The sequence below is a fragment of the Pelecanus crispus genome, chromosome 13 (assembly GCF_030463565.1).
Source record: "Pelecanus crispus isolate bPelCri1 chromosome 13, bPelCri1.pri, whole genome shotgun sequence".
Classification (NCBI taxonomy): Eukaryota; Metazoa; Chordata; class Aves; order Pelecaniformes; family Pelecanidae; genus Pelecanus; species Pelecanus crispus.
This window is the reverse complement of record NC_134655.1, coordinates 21,453,044-21,466,861: the sequence shown is the minus strand read 5'-3', so window position 1 is coordinate 21,466,861 and position 13,818 is coordinate 21,453,044. Positions and strand designations below refer to the sequence as shown.

The 13,818-nt window shown below is 36.4% G+C and overlaps 1 protein-coding gene across 1 annotated transcript in view; it reads left to right on the top strand.

Moving 5' to 3' along the window:
• The window catches only part of KLHL4 (kelch like family member 4), a 43,432-nt gene that overhangs the window by 15,831 nt on the left and 13,783 nt on the right, over nt 1-13,818 (top strand). Inside the window, exons 2-4 of the mRNA XM_009488358.2 lie at nt 8,269-8,442; nt 8,902-9,038; nt 11,942-12,138. Of these exons, the coding sequence (XP_009486633.2) occupies nt 8,269-8,442; nt 8,902-9,038; nt 11,942-12,138 (508 nt within the window). The remainder of the gene's footprint in view (nt 1-8,268; nt 8,443-8,901; nt 9,039-11,941; nt 12,139-13,818) is intronic.

Genomic DNA, 13,818 nt, shown 5'->3' with positions numbered 1-13,818 from the left:
TTGACAGCTTGAGATAGTGCTATATCATGCCTTCTGGTCACATCATTTTTTGTTCTTAAGGAAGATGCTATTAAATTGTCTAACAATATTATCACTAGCTACAAGAAAGTTGAGCAAGAACTAATCAGCCTCACTGAATTTCTCCTTCTTGACTTTTATTTTCCCTCCAACATAATAATGTAATATAAACATTGGATGAGAAACCATGCATTGCAGTGACGACTGCAGAATGCTGCTTGTACTGCTGGAGTCTGTGTTAATCACGACAATGAAGTATTCCTCATAGTTTACATTATATCATGCCTTGCATGGTAAATTTCAACGTACGATGACTCAGTATTGATTTTCTTCTTTGTCTTAGGAAAAATAAATGTTAATTAAAACATAATTTTGTTTAAAATTGAGCTATACAACAATATTCATCCGCCGGACATACAGTATCGCCATGCAGGGAAATACTTTCTTATTCTGCAGGAAATGGCTGAATCAGCGCATTAGTGGTTAAGCTTGCTGGTTCAGAGAAAAGGACAGGCTTTTGGTTGCTATAATAAATAATAACTACAGGTCCTACTCATCACTGGTATAAACAATGTCATGGCTAATATCTTCAGTTTCTATGAAGTTGTTGCTTCCTACATCACTATTTAACCTAGTATATTCTAACCAAACTTCTAAGTTAGTTCAAAAATATCTATTGATATTAGTGTATGGAAATTGATTTTATTACTGATGAACCATAATTACAGAGCAAGATTCAATTTTTGTAATTCAATTTTTGTAATTTTCTTATGCTTATATGGCATCTGCTTAACTTTGTGTAGTTATCAAGGTAGTTATAAGGAATGGCACGCAGACTTTACATCTGATTAAATCTAAACTCATTTTCAACAGTTACTTGTCATCTCAAAATATCTACTTTAAAACTTTCTATCTGTGAATAGTAAGATGATAGCTTTTGTATACATGCAAACAGAGAGTAGAAAGTGAACTGAAGTATTGTTTATGATTAGAGAAAAAAGGCACATGGGTATTTGAGTATCCCCCACTACATTTGGCATTATCAGAACAAAGGTTAATTTTAAGATGGTGATAGACATACTTCTATCTTTTTACCTGAAACGTTTCACTTAGTTATTATTCTCTATGACATAATGTAAATGAATACAGTGTTAATTCTCCTGGATGATAATGTTCTTGAATGGTGTTTTAAGATGGAATTAATTTAAACGATCTGAGACACTCACTTCATCATTGAATATAGACATATATCTATTATAATAAAACAGTCATGGATGTGCAGGCAGTCTGCTCTCCAGACTGATTAGATATTGCCAGAGCTTCAATTTTTACGAAAGTATCTCATGCTATGGAAATAACTGTTCTTAAGTCATGCCATTATGCTGTTTATAGTAAAGCTTCATATTCAGATTAGTCCGAATCAGGAAGAGAATCACTATTTAAATTGAAAACTCCTACTACATTACAAATTTTAACACTGACAGGTCACTGTGATAAAGCCCTTAGTTATACTGTGTAATCCCATGGCCATCAAATATCAGAAGAAATATTTCCTAATTTTTGCTCCTACAGTCCTTTTAGAGAATTCAACAATTTGAACCAGATCATTAGAAACCTCTTTGTTCAGCCTATGAATACTGCACTTCAGGCATCTGTCTCAGAGCTGTGGATTTTACTCCCAGCAGAGCTGCACTACCACCCTGAGTCCTTTCGGGAAGGCAGTGTGGGGCACTGCATGCAAAGCCACAGAGGCTGATAGGACTTGCTCCATGGCCTTTCCCAACTTATCATTCTGACTTAAGAGAAGCAGAGGCCGCTTGACTCCTAATTTTAACGTCTCCTGAAATTTGTGAATGGGTCTGCAATGAATTGCTGAGCAATTTTCAAACTGAGCCCCAAAACTCAGGAAGAAAATCCCACAGATAGTGAGTGACTCTTGAATAAGCATTTATACAATAGTGACATTTTTAAATGTTTGTCTTCAGCAGTTAAACAAAACCGATTCACATAGGACTGTCATTCAACCAAAGAAGATCTGGACCAGATCTTACTGTGCTTTTACACAGTAATAAGTTACAGAAAGCACTTTCCGTGTGCATAGGAATATCCCATTTCTTATTTATCTGTATAAAGCAAATTGCAAGCATAAAACTCTACTGTAGACACAAGATGCCAATGAAGGAATGCATGAAGCTTTGAACTGTCTTCCTAGTAGCAAAAGATCAACAACGGAGGGAGTACAGATGCTAATAGTAATCTGCACTGAAGAGAGCCTGGAAAATAATTTTATAATTAACATCCTCTGTTAAAAACATAAATGGGGAGCGTGTTTAAATCTACCTCTTGTTATAACCTAAAATCATGACATGTCCACAGCTGACACCAGTGCAAAGGGCTGTACAGTGCTCAGGGGCTCTGCAGTTTGGTTGGAGCCGCTGTTTTCCAGTGGAATTACCCCAGCAAATATGTACTTCCTATTCATAGGAGAATTCAAAATATCCTAACCCAAATTAATCCTGATATGAGTCATAATGGCATTCATCTGTATATTTTCATGTCTGGGGGAAGAACAAAACTCAAAACAGCTACAGTCCTTTCAGTGGTATGCTGAAGCTCCTGTGTTTAATGATATGCACACTCATACTTTGTAATCCCAAATGAGAGAAGTTATTTTAACTAATGCCAACTGAGAAAAGTGGCAGGTTTATGTATAATACTAGCAATAAAAAATTATTAAACCCAGACAGTTTCAAGAGCTCCAAGTTCTAAAGGAATTGTCAATATGAACTTTCAATTTAGATAGAAGTCAGCAGTCAGTCCATTAACTTAACTAATTGTATGTTTCAGTGGCTTATTTCTTCATTTGCTACATCGCTTTCTGTCATTGTTACTACCTCAGCAGTCATCAACATATAGTACAATTTTCCATACTCTTTTGGATCAAAGTTTTTTTTTTTTAAAAGGAGACGACTGCAGTAGAAATTTTAAGGCAGAGGTTGGGACAGTTACTGATGTGGCATAATTATATCAGCAAGCAATTAGTACAGGCGCATCAACTTTATTGTCATTTTATATGTGTTCGGAAATGGCTTCCTAAATGAAATATTTTTATTTCTCAGCCAACTGATGTGGTTTATTTTTAACAGTTGCTACGGTCCTATGATTTGACCTAGGGAAACGGCATCTCTCAATCTCCAAGCCCACGACACCGTCCAACAGTCGGAGGGTCGGAGCTCAAACAGCTGCATAGGAGAGAGTCTGCCGATGTGGGGGCTGACTGCAGTTTTCTTGAATAAGCAGAAACAAATAAGAGAAAAAAAAAAAATGATGAGTTGCATTGTAAATATTGCTGCACAAACAAACTGAATTGATGAAGCAGCAGTTTTGTCTCATGCCTTGTCACCGCTAGAGCACGTACAGCCCACCACAGAGCTGAAGTCACATCGGTGTTTTCAGCTATGGTAAAGTGCTTAGGATGTCTAATGTCTCTAACTGGTATCCAGTTTGCTGCTGATGGCTGGTGTGGTTGACAGTGCAGAGGTAAGCTGGTCCAAACTAAAAATCTGTGACACTGCAAACTGAACTGTTACTTGTTTAAACTGAATTTCACAAATATTATAGCAGGTTAATTAGGCACATTCAACAAATATCCAAAAGGGAAGTGGTCACCATAAAAATATAAATAATAGCCTTATTAAGAACAAAAAATATAAAATTCTGCATTTCATCACCTGGTTTTCATGTAACATTATGCTTCGAAGCTTCTTTATTATCAGATTTTCTTCCTGGTTTTTGGCCATAGGCACACTTATTGAGGCACCATAAGAACATACTGAATTTTAAAAAGGACATGGCAAATAAATGGCATTTATGTTTTATCATGTTCTAATTAAATAATGATGAAAATTTAATTTATCCTTTATATACTGATTAATGAAGAGTGATCTGCTGATTAATGAAGAGTACTTTATGAAGACAGAAAATAATTTTAGTATAATTCAGAAACGTAAATAATAGTAGGCCTGGAATGAACCACAAAACTCATAACAACCATTCTCCTGACCAAAGAAAAGATGAAGTTTTATCTCCACAATGCCATTTTCAAGTCACAGCTTGTTTGAGGTCCAGTATAGTCTAGCTGTTACCTCAACCGTCATTTCTTAGCCTGTGTTTCATTCAGGTAATTACTCACATGCAAGTGTGAGCAGGTCTTCGAAAAGTAAAAATTTGTGTAAAGTTCAGTAAGGACAAGGGCAAAGATGGCTCGAATTTAAATTCTGTTCTGAAAAAGTTTGTGACTTGCTATCATATATCTATGTAACAATTAAACCTTACTTCTATCTTATGCTTGTCTGTAATAAAAATATGGAGCAGCATCGGAGCAGAATTTGCCTGGAATGCATTCAGAACATCGTCTGCCTTTGAAAATGAATCCCTGATAAATTTTCAAGAGTAGCTATACAAGTTGTTCATGTCTTATATTTATTACACTTAAAACATGCCATCCTAGCTCGATTTTGAAGATGTCATGTGAAATAGTGTCAGAAGTCATCCAAAAGTCAAGATGACTTCTGACAACTAATGTAAGCTTTGTTATCTTGTCAACCCCCCCCCCCCCCCCAAAAGTTGTTATGACATGATTCATTCTGAACAGCCGTGCTGGCTGGTATTTATCTCCTTGTTATCATCTAGATCCTTAATGCTTTTTGATTATTTCTTCAAGTTTTCAGTTTATATTGTCTGTTTCAAAATTTCATATTGCTTCTTTTTAAAAATGGTACCATGTTTTCCCTATCCTTCACAAATCCTTACAGGAAAACTCTGAAATTATTTCACTTGACTCTCTACCTAAGATGAAATTCATAGAGCTCAGCTACTTTGGAATCATTTAAACATAGATTTAGCTCTGATCTCTCTAGGCCAATCCACGTTCTTAACCCATTATTACTAACGCTAATGGTGTTAACACAACTCAGCATCCTAGTGAACACTAACACAAAGATGACATTAAGCAAATTGGGTTTCTGATTCTTCAGAACACTTCATTGATAATTTTCCCTCCTGACTGAGTGGAAAACTAATTCCTTGGTCATCATAGGGTTAATGCACTTTTGGAAACTTTTATTACTCAATATTCAGGTTTTGTTTGTTCAAACTTGTACACATTTTATGGAAAACAAATATTTCTCCATCTTCTACACGCTTCCTTTCTGAGTAGGTTCACATGAACCTTGAATTGTCTTAATGTGTTGTTTGCAACACATTAACGCATACCCCATAGAACAAGATGTGACAAGACATATTCATACCAGCACATTTGCAGCTAGCTTGCCTACCTTTGTATTACAGTCCACAGCATGCCCTATCATTCAACATAAAGGCATCAGACTCTAGGATATTTTTACTGACTTCTTTCTTCAAGGTACTTTATTCTCTGTTGTCTTTAGTTCACTGATCCCAGTACTATCTTCTGAAAGTCAATATTTGAATACTCTGCACTGATAGTCATACGCTAAGGAAAACATATAAATATTTATCTTTCAATTTAATTTTTCCCTTCTAGAATATCCTATAGCTACCATTTTCAATCAGCTGTTGAAGATAAACCAGCAATTGTAATATTAATGTTAACAAAGTTAATGGAGCACTCTTTTTTGCTTCCAGTATTTTTCAGACTCTGAAGACCTTTGTCTTTGAAATAATTAATTACATTAGTGGTATTTCTGCCGTAGAGACAGGTCACTCTACAATATATGTGAAAAAAGTACCCAGGACTGAAGGAAATTATTAGACTTTAAGACCCTTTATAAATAGTTGCCGCTTAAAAATGATTGCTCTACCCACAAATATATACACACTATGGGAAATTATTTATTTCAAGAAACTAGTACTGTGCCTTTGCAGTATGGATGGTTGAGTATTAGTTGATTTCTGCAGACATCAAGGATGAGTGCAATGAAACACATACTTAAATACAATATTTAGAGTGGATATAATGAATCTGACAAAAGATATTTTTGAAAAAAAAAATTTCTGATAAATGTTAAAGAAAGTTTAGGAGGTAAATAGCAAACCATGAATGTTACAGACTATGAATTTGGCATCAAGTAGCTGATGCAAAACTAATGAGCATATAATCCAATTTTGCAGCTTCTTCATTTTCAATGAAGCATTGAAGGAAAACAAATAAAAAAGTATAGTCATTAAACTCACTAAGACAAATTAATTTCTCTAAGCTGTAAACTACAAAGCTCTAAACTACAAATACACATTATCAGTGAACTTTATTTGCCCCTTTTTCTTTCAAAAGAAAAGCAAAGCAAATGCATTTGAAATTGTAATAAAGAGCTTCAAAAGAAAGCTAGAGTGTTTATTGCACTGATGTGGTATATCTTAACGTGTTTGCAATCAGTGGTATAATCTGAGATTGCTCAGACAGAAACACACGTGCACGTGCTGTGCACGTGCGCAGTGCATCTGAGGATTTCAGATGCATCAGGTCTGCTGCTCCTCAGGTGGCGGTTACATACACCTCAGGGCTGACATAGCTCAGTCATAGCAGGAATAACGTGTCTCTGCAGACCGTGAATGATCTTACAGACCCGGTGAGTCTGGCAGGGCCAGGCCTGAATGAATACATTGAACTCTGGCGCATCTGAAAGGCATCAAATACATTGAAGGCTTTTGGCATGGCAGTGCCCAAAAGATGCCATATTCGACATGGGCTGTGGGATGTCTATAAATTTAGTAGAGAAATCCAGAAAACTTCCTATTGATAGATTTTCAGATGGAAAAAAGAGATATGTCTGGAAAAACCCAGACATACAATAGCCATACCAACCATGATTTGTGTCCTGTACCATTCTGAAAAGCACTGACGTACAGTAACTTGCTCGTATTGCGCAGGGGACAGAAAACTCTGCTGTGTCTCAATTTAATATTACATTATAATTCGATTTCTAATTATTCCCCTTGAATTCTGATTAGCTATTTAATGAGGTATGATCTTTGAAAATGTATGCTCTAACTTATCTCTATTTTCTGATAATATTACTGATTCAACCTGATTTACCCATTTTTATTTCTCTATTTTCTGAACTAGATGTTCAATTGTGAATGTAATCCAATAATCTGCTAAGTTTATTACTTTAATTTCATGAAGAGCTTTTATGTCTCCTAATAATTTATGAATATGCCTTAACAGTATCAAAGACAAACAGTAAATTTAGTTAACCAGCTGCCATTATTTCCTAACTGGGCTTGGAAATTTAAAAAACAGGTGCTTTACTTTTTAATAATATATGATATTAAACTAAGAAAATGTTTTTCTAAAAAAATCTTTAACTAAGACTGTTGAAGATTGCAGCATTTTCAAGATAATTGACATACATGTATATCAACAAATGCAATACTATTTTACTAAAAACAGATTAATATAAACCCACATATTTTTGTAAGAAAATATCAAAAAGCCATTTCAATCTGCAACATAATCTGTATTAACATGAAGTAAGGAAGGATGTCTTAAAAAACCAGTGAGATAAGAGAAATTGTATATATGTTTTTTACAGGTATTTATAAATGGGACAGCTGACAGGATTCTGAAGTGGGAGGAATATATTTATAATGTACATTGCCATGAAAAGGCAGAGAAATGAGTTTGTTGTCATCATTTGCATTCAGATTCTAAAGGCTATATAATGTACTGATTTCATCAGCTTTTAGTTTGGTAATTTGTCTAGAATTATATGGTCCTTGTCAAATTGTCTTGTGATTCATTCCCATTTAGTAATGTAATTTAACGTACAAAGCATGAAGAGAAACAGAAATAAGACCTAAAGACATGTAATTTCCAGAATTTCATACCAGAAGATATTTTAGCTATTAGTATCACAGGAAAATAGGTTTGGATTTTACGTATTCTGTTTGTCGATGGTCAGGAGGCTGCATTTGTCACATGTCAATGCTGTGCGAACAGTACATCATTGACACAACACTGACAGGAAGTAGAAAACTCAGCGGTGCCACCTACTACAGTTAGCTGTAGTAAACTACAGTTTACGTGCAGCCTTATAAATGAAAACTTGCAGATACCAAACATAAAAAATGGAAGAGAGGGTAGTAAGACCAGGATCATAAGAGCTTTATCATTTTAAACATTTCTGTAATGCTGTTTGAACAAAAATTATATGAAGAATGCAATCAGCGTCTATAACGCTACCGTTATCACGCTGCCTCTTTCCCTTGCAGGCTGTCAACGACCAGCAGCTCGCTGCTTGGAATGAACACCAATGGCTCAGATGAGTATTTCCAGTCTACAAACCATGCAGAGCAAACTTTCCGCAAAATGGAAAATTATCTGCAGCAGAAGCAGCTGTGTGATGTTCTTCTCATAGTTGGAGACCAAAAGATTCCAGCTCACAGGTACACTTCCCGGTAGTGTTTACATGGCTTCAAAGCCTGAAATTTCCAAATGCTAGGTCAATTTATGCCTACCCTGTTTAGTTATGAAAGAACGGTTACTATAATTAGGACATCAACTAACAACGGAATAAAATGATGTGATCAATGTTTCATAGTCATTATTTCAAATAGAATGAAATTAAAATATGAACCATTGATATTGTCCATCTACCCTTCCTGCTGCTGTCAAACTATAGTGACATCAGTGAAGAAAATCTGCCCAAACAAGCACTATGGGAAAAAATTAGATTATTAATTACCCTTTTAACTTTATTGCTTACTGCTATAAGATTTGAATCCTATGCTAAAGATAATGTTTCTATTGCACACACAATTTATTATATAATACTACCGAATTTCATGCTTGCTATTGAGATTATGAAGTAATTTGCAGTCCTCCCAAAATGCTTTTATTTCAAGGTTGGTTCTCAGCGCAGTGTCTGATTATTTTGCTGCAATGTTTACCAACGATGTGCGTGAAGCAAAACAAGAGGAGATCAAGATGGAGGGAGTAGACCCTGATGCACTGAAAGCTTTGGTGCGCTATGCCTACACAGGTAACTCTTCCTCTATTACCCACATCATCATCATAAAGGAAGATAAAATCTATTCAAGGCATAAATAATTGTTGCTTCTTCCATTTCATACTACTACATAAATACATGCATACATGATGTAAACCTTTCTCTAGAGAGAATGAATAAATATTACTGTTTTATATAACAACTTGTTCTAGAAGATATGCAGAAAAGTTAACATATAAATTCATATTGGACATCTTTAACTAGATACAAGTTATTTCAGGAATTTTAATTAGAGAAGAACGTATTTTGCCTGCTACCCACCTCATGTAGTGACACATAAGAGTCACTATGAACCTTCCTTTCATTGGTAGCTACAGAAATGGTCTGCCTGGGTGGCAATTATTTGGCTCGCTCAAGGTTTTTGAGTAGGAATAGTCAGAAGAAAACAGGAATATGATCACACCCACAAGTAAAGCAACTTTTACCACCAGAAAGTACCACCACATTCTGAAAGAGGATTACTTGTGTTCTCTTGAAAAATTATAGAGCTTTTATCTTAATGAAATTAAATATTTTCTTTTAATGCTGTGTATATACTTTTTCCCTAAATTATTTTCTCCCATTTTCAACATTTACCCCTGTATTGCTAAATGCGAAATGGTTGAACCAAATAGCCGGAAAGACCAAGTCAGGGAACTGCGAAATCCCTTTCATCTGCTCTACAGTGACAGGGAAAAATGCTGTAGAACATGACTGCTATGTTAGTATATATTACAATTAGAAATATCCAGATCATTCAAACCTATGCAGGTTCTGGAAGTCTGCACTTTCTGGTATTTGGCAAGCCCCTCAATGCAGCTGGCAGCTACTCCAGCCAGAAAGTTAAAAGGGAAACCCTTTTTCCCCCACCAAGCTGTGCAGTTCTGTGACAAAAAAATGCCCAGATCTCAAAAGGAGAAAATTACTCCCCCAAGAAGTAACACTGCTTAACTGACCAGAATAACAACTTCCTGAATTTATGAACATTTGCTCGTAAACTGATCCATCCCCTCAGCTAGCAGCTATTATCAATAACATTCACTAGATCCTTGTCATCTGACATCCCACGCAGGATGTGGCTTGTTTGCTTTTGAATGAAATAACGTAATTTCAATACTGAGATGGGGAGGTTGGAAGATATATCACAGGTATCTATTGATATTTTTCTGGTACTTTAAAAGGGCTTAAAATAAATTTTTTAAAAAAGATCAAAGTCAAACAAAGACCCCATTATATTCACCGTATTGGCACTAGCATAAATGTTAAAAACGGGAGACTTCTTCACTTCATACATCTGGACTGTTGCATAAAGACAGAAATCTCGAGGAGGTTAGGCAATCTGCAACCCAGACTGAAAACATAAGTTTCTATATACAAAATAGACCCTGTTTGTGGGTACAAACAAGGGGATGAATACAGAGGGCCAGAGGGAATGCTGCATCACATGTATAACGCAGTGACTTTGTGGCACTGAATTAGCATACATTACCCAAAGAAATAGATTAGTACAAGGACAAAGCAGCTGGGTGGTTGGCTGCTTATTATCCACATGTATCTCAAAATCATCCCACTTGATAAAGCTTCATCTCTTTCAGTTTACTTAATGCAAAACCATATGAACAAACATATGTAAGACTACAAAAGCAAACGCCAGACTATGAAATCAGGATGCCCTCTTTGCTTTGATGCATCATATTGCAGTCTTTATTTACAAGAACACATACCCATTTTGCTATGCACTCTCATTCAGTAACTATTCCGAGTTGCATAGTAAAAACCAAACCCAAACACTGGCCTATTCTGCACCCTGCCAGCCCTTCCTCATTTCTTGCAGAAGTTGGAAGGTATTATTTAAGTTACAAAGCAAGGGCCATCAGGAAGAGATGTGATTGTGCTAAGGTAAGACTGCTGAAGACTGCTATGGAAAACTGAGTTTTCCTACTGCCTTCGTCATAGGTTTGCATGGGATAATAACCAAGCCTCTAAACCGAGTGCTACTTTTCTCCTAGGTAATGAAGTCTAAATGTGACTTTTGGAGATGAGAGCTACAACTTTCACAATTGTTTACATATTCTACTGAAATGAATCAGAAGTGAACTCTGGAAAAGAAACCTCTTACAGTTCTACCTGGTGATAATTTTGACTGTAATACCACCCTTCTTCATCTGTTAAATAGAGATGATGTGTATCACCCTTTCACAGAAGCAGCTGGAAAAGAAATTAATATTCCTCAGGCAATTGGATGTTGTAATGATAAATAGAAAGCTCAGTCATACCCCCCCACCGCCCCCAGTTCTTTTTTCAGAATAGTTTAGTGCTGTGTATCAACCAGGGAGATGAGCCATCCACAGAGCAACAAGAATGGAAGATCTTGTTAAATTAACACCTTCCAATCTATCTATGAATATAACAAAATTCTCACATCATGTAATAACTTCATTAAAAATTTAAATGCACAAGTAGATGATGGAAGAAATCAGGTTTCCTGCACACACTGCTGGCATTTCCTAGTTTTGATACTGAAGTTCTTGTGTGTAATATAGAATTATGATATATAGTTTTATGAATTAGTATATGAATTTTTGGAAAGGTTCTTCTCTAATCACACCTTTATTTTTGTTTTACTTTTTTTCCAGGCAAAATCAGATCTAATACTGTTAACGCTCCAATCAAAATGTTCCAATCATTGTATTCAAAATCCACCAAATCCTTTAAGTCTGTTAAAACATAGAGTCGTTCAGCAAGAAAGGAAAATTAATTTGTACATCACAGGACACTTCTTGTCAAAATTTTTCAGAGGGGGAGAAAAATTGAGGAGTGGGAAGCTTTCAAGTAAATAAAAATACAAAGAAAATGACTGAAAACTTTTTTTTTTCCCCCATATGCAAACTGCACAGGTATTCTGGAGTTAAAGGAAGACACTATAGAAAGTTTGCTAGCTGCAGCTTGTCTTCTCCAGTTATCCCAGGTTATTGAGGTATGCTGCAACTTCCTCATGAAGCAGCTCCATCCTTCCAACTGCCTGGGGATTCGCTCTTTCGGAGATGCTCAGGGCTGCACAGAGCTCCTGAAGGTGGCACACACATACACTATGGTAAGATGAACAGTCTGCCTGCTTTGCAATTATAATGTTAACAGCAAGTGTGAATACTCTCCTGGAAAACACCTGGGCTTTGGCAAAGCAGAGCCAGCCGAGTGGGGCTCAGGGCTGCTGCACTCTCCAAAACTGATGCAGTGGCTCCGCTCTTCCCATGCTGACAAGGTCACTTCTGCAAAGTCCCTGATGCGGGGACATCTCTGCCCAGCTCAGTCTCCAAAGGGAAATTTAAGAACTGTGACTGTTACGGACATATTGGAATGAGAGAAAAGCATGATTAGGAAAACAAATATTCAGCTCTGTTATTTCCCATTTCAGAGTTTTGCCTTGTAGAACATACTTATTGAACTTAAATTTGCAGTATGATTTGTACGCGTTTCTTCCAAAATGTAATAGGGCCTTAACATGGCTAATGTCAAGAGGCAAACAGCAATGGCCCATTCTCATGCTTTTGATTCAACACAAAGAAAATTCTAAAGCTGATTTTAAGGTGAGACACACATAAAAAGAGGCAAAATAAAGAATGTATGGGAAAGATTTGGAATGCTAAAAAGCAGCACATCCCTGACTGGAGCATAATCCTCCTCTGGCTCAAAGCAAGAAATGAATATTCAGAGCGTGGGAAACAGAGAAGCAAGATAGCTTGCTGTGAAATGAAATCAAGGCATAAATATTCAGGGCAAGAAGATGTGCTATAGCAACTTTAAACACAAAAAGAATAGCAACTGCTACAGCTAAATAGATATAAAAAGAACTACTTGTTAGGAGACACGTGGCAGCTTTATGCTTGAAATATTAGCGTAGTATGTCAAAACCAGTTTAGAGGCTTCATAATGCTGAGAGCATTCCAGCAAGAGATTGTACGCTTCCACATGCTGAAATAAATGAGAGTGGCATGTGCAGATTGAGGGCACTGGTTGTGCTCCTTCCTGTCATACTAATGAATGGTTTGTTTAGCAGCAATCTAGATTCCTTCTATATTTTAAAGTTTGAAAAAGGGCATTTAAGAGAGGTTCACTCAGCGTCTATGTAATAGTGCTGTCCTTGCTGCTCCATGCCATTTTATACTCAGCCAAAATCAGGAACTTTCCCTCTCCGCTCTTGCCTCTTTTCTCCCACCAACCCTAGCACACAGGCATCAGCTTTAAGCATTTAAAATTCATAGTCCAGATTTCTGCAAAATTAAAATAAAATAATCTGGTTGGACATATGATTTTATGATGTCAGACAACATAAGTGCCTTTTTAGGTTAGATTTTTTTAACCATTTGAATCCTCCAGTCTTCCCTATAGACTTCTACTATTTTTTAAAACTGTGTGTGACAGAAATGACAGTTGGGTCTTTAAGAACACTGTCCAATGTGAAGGATCATAGTGAATCTGTAAGACTCGGCAGTACGTGCGTATATAGGCCTTACGCTATGTCTTCCTGAAAACAACCAGGAGCATTTCCACCTCTAGAACCGCCTCCTGTACCTCGCGTGCGACACAGATTGAGAATGCTGCCATGAAAGAGGACCTTGCATGTCACAAAACCACCTACTGAGTTTGCAGCTACTGACAATTTAGAGACAGAAGAGGAAATGTGCACCTCTTGGAAATAGCCGTAAAGAAAATTTTCTTTTAAACCCTTGAACTGATTTTAAAAAAAAACTTTGGAGAATAAGAGATCGTAACA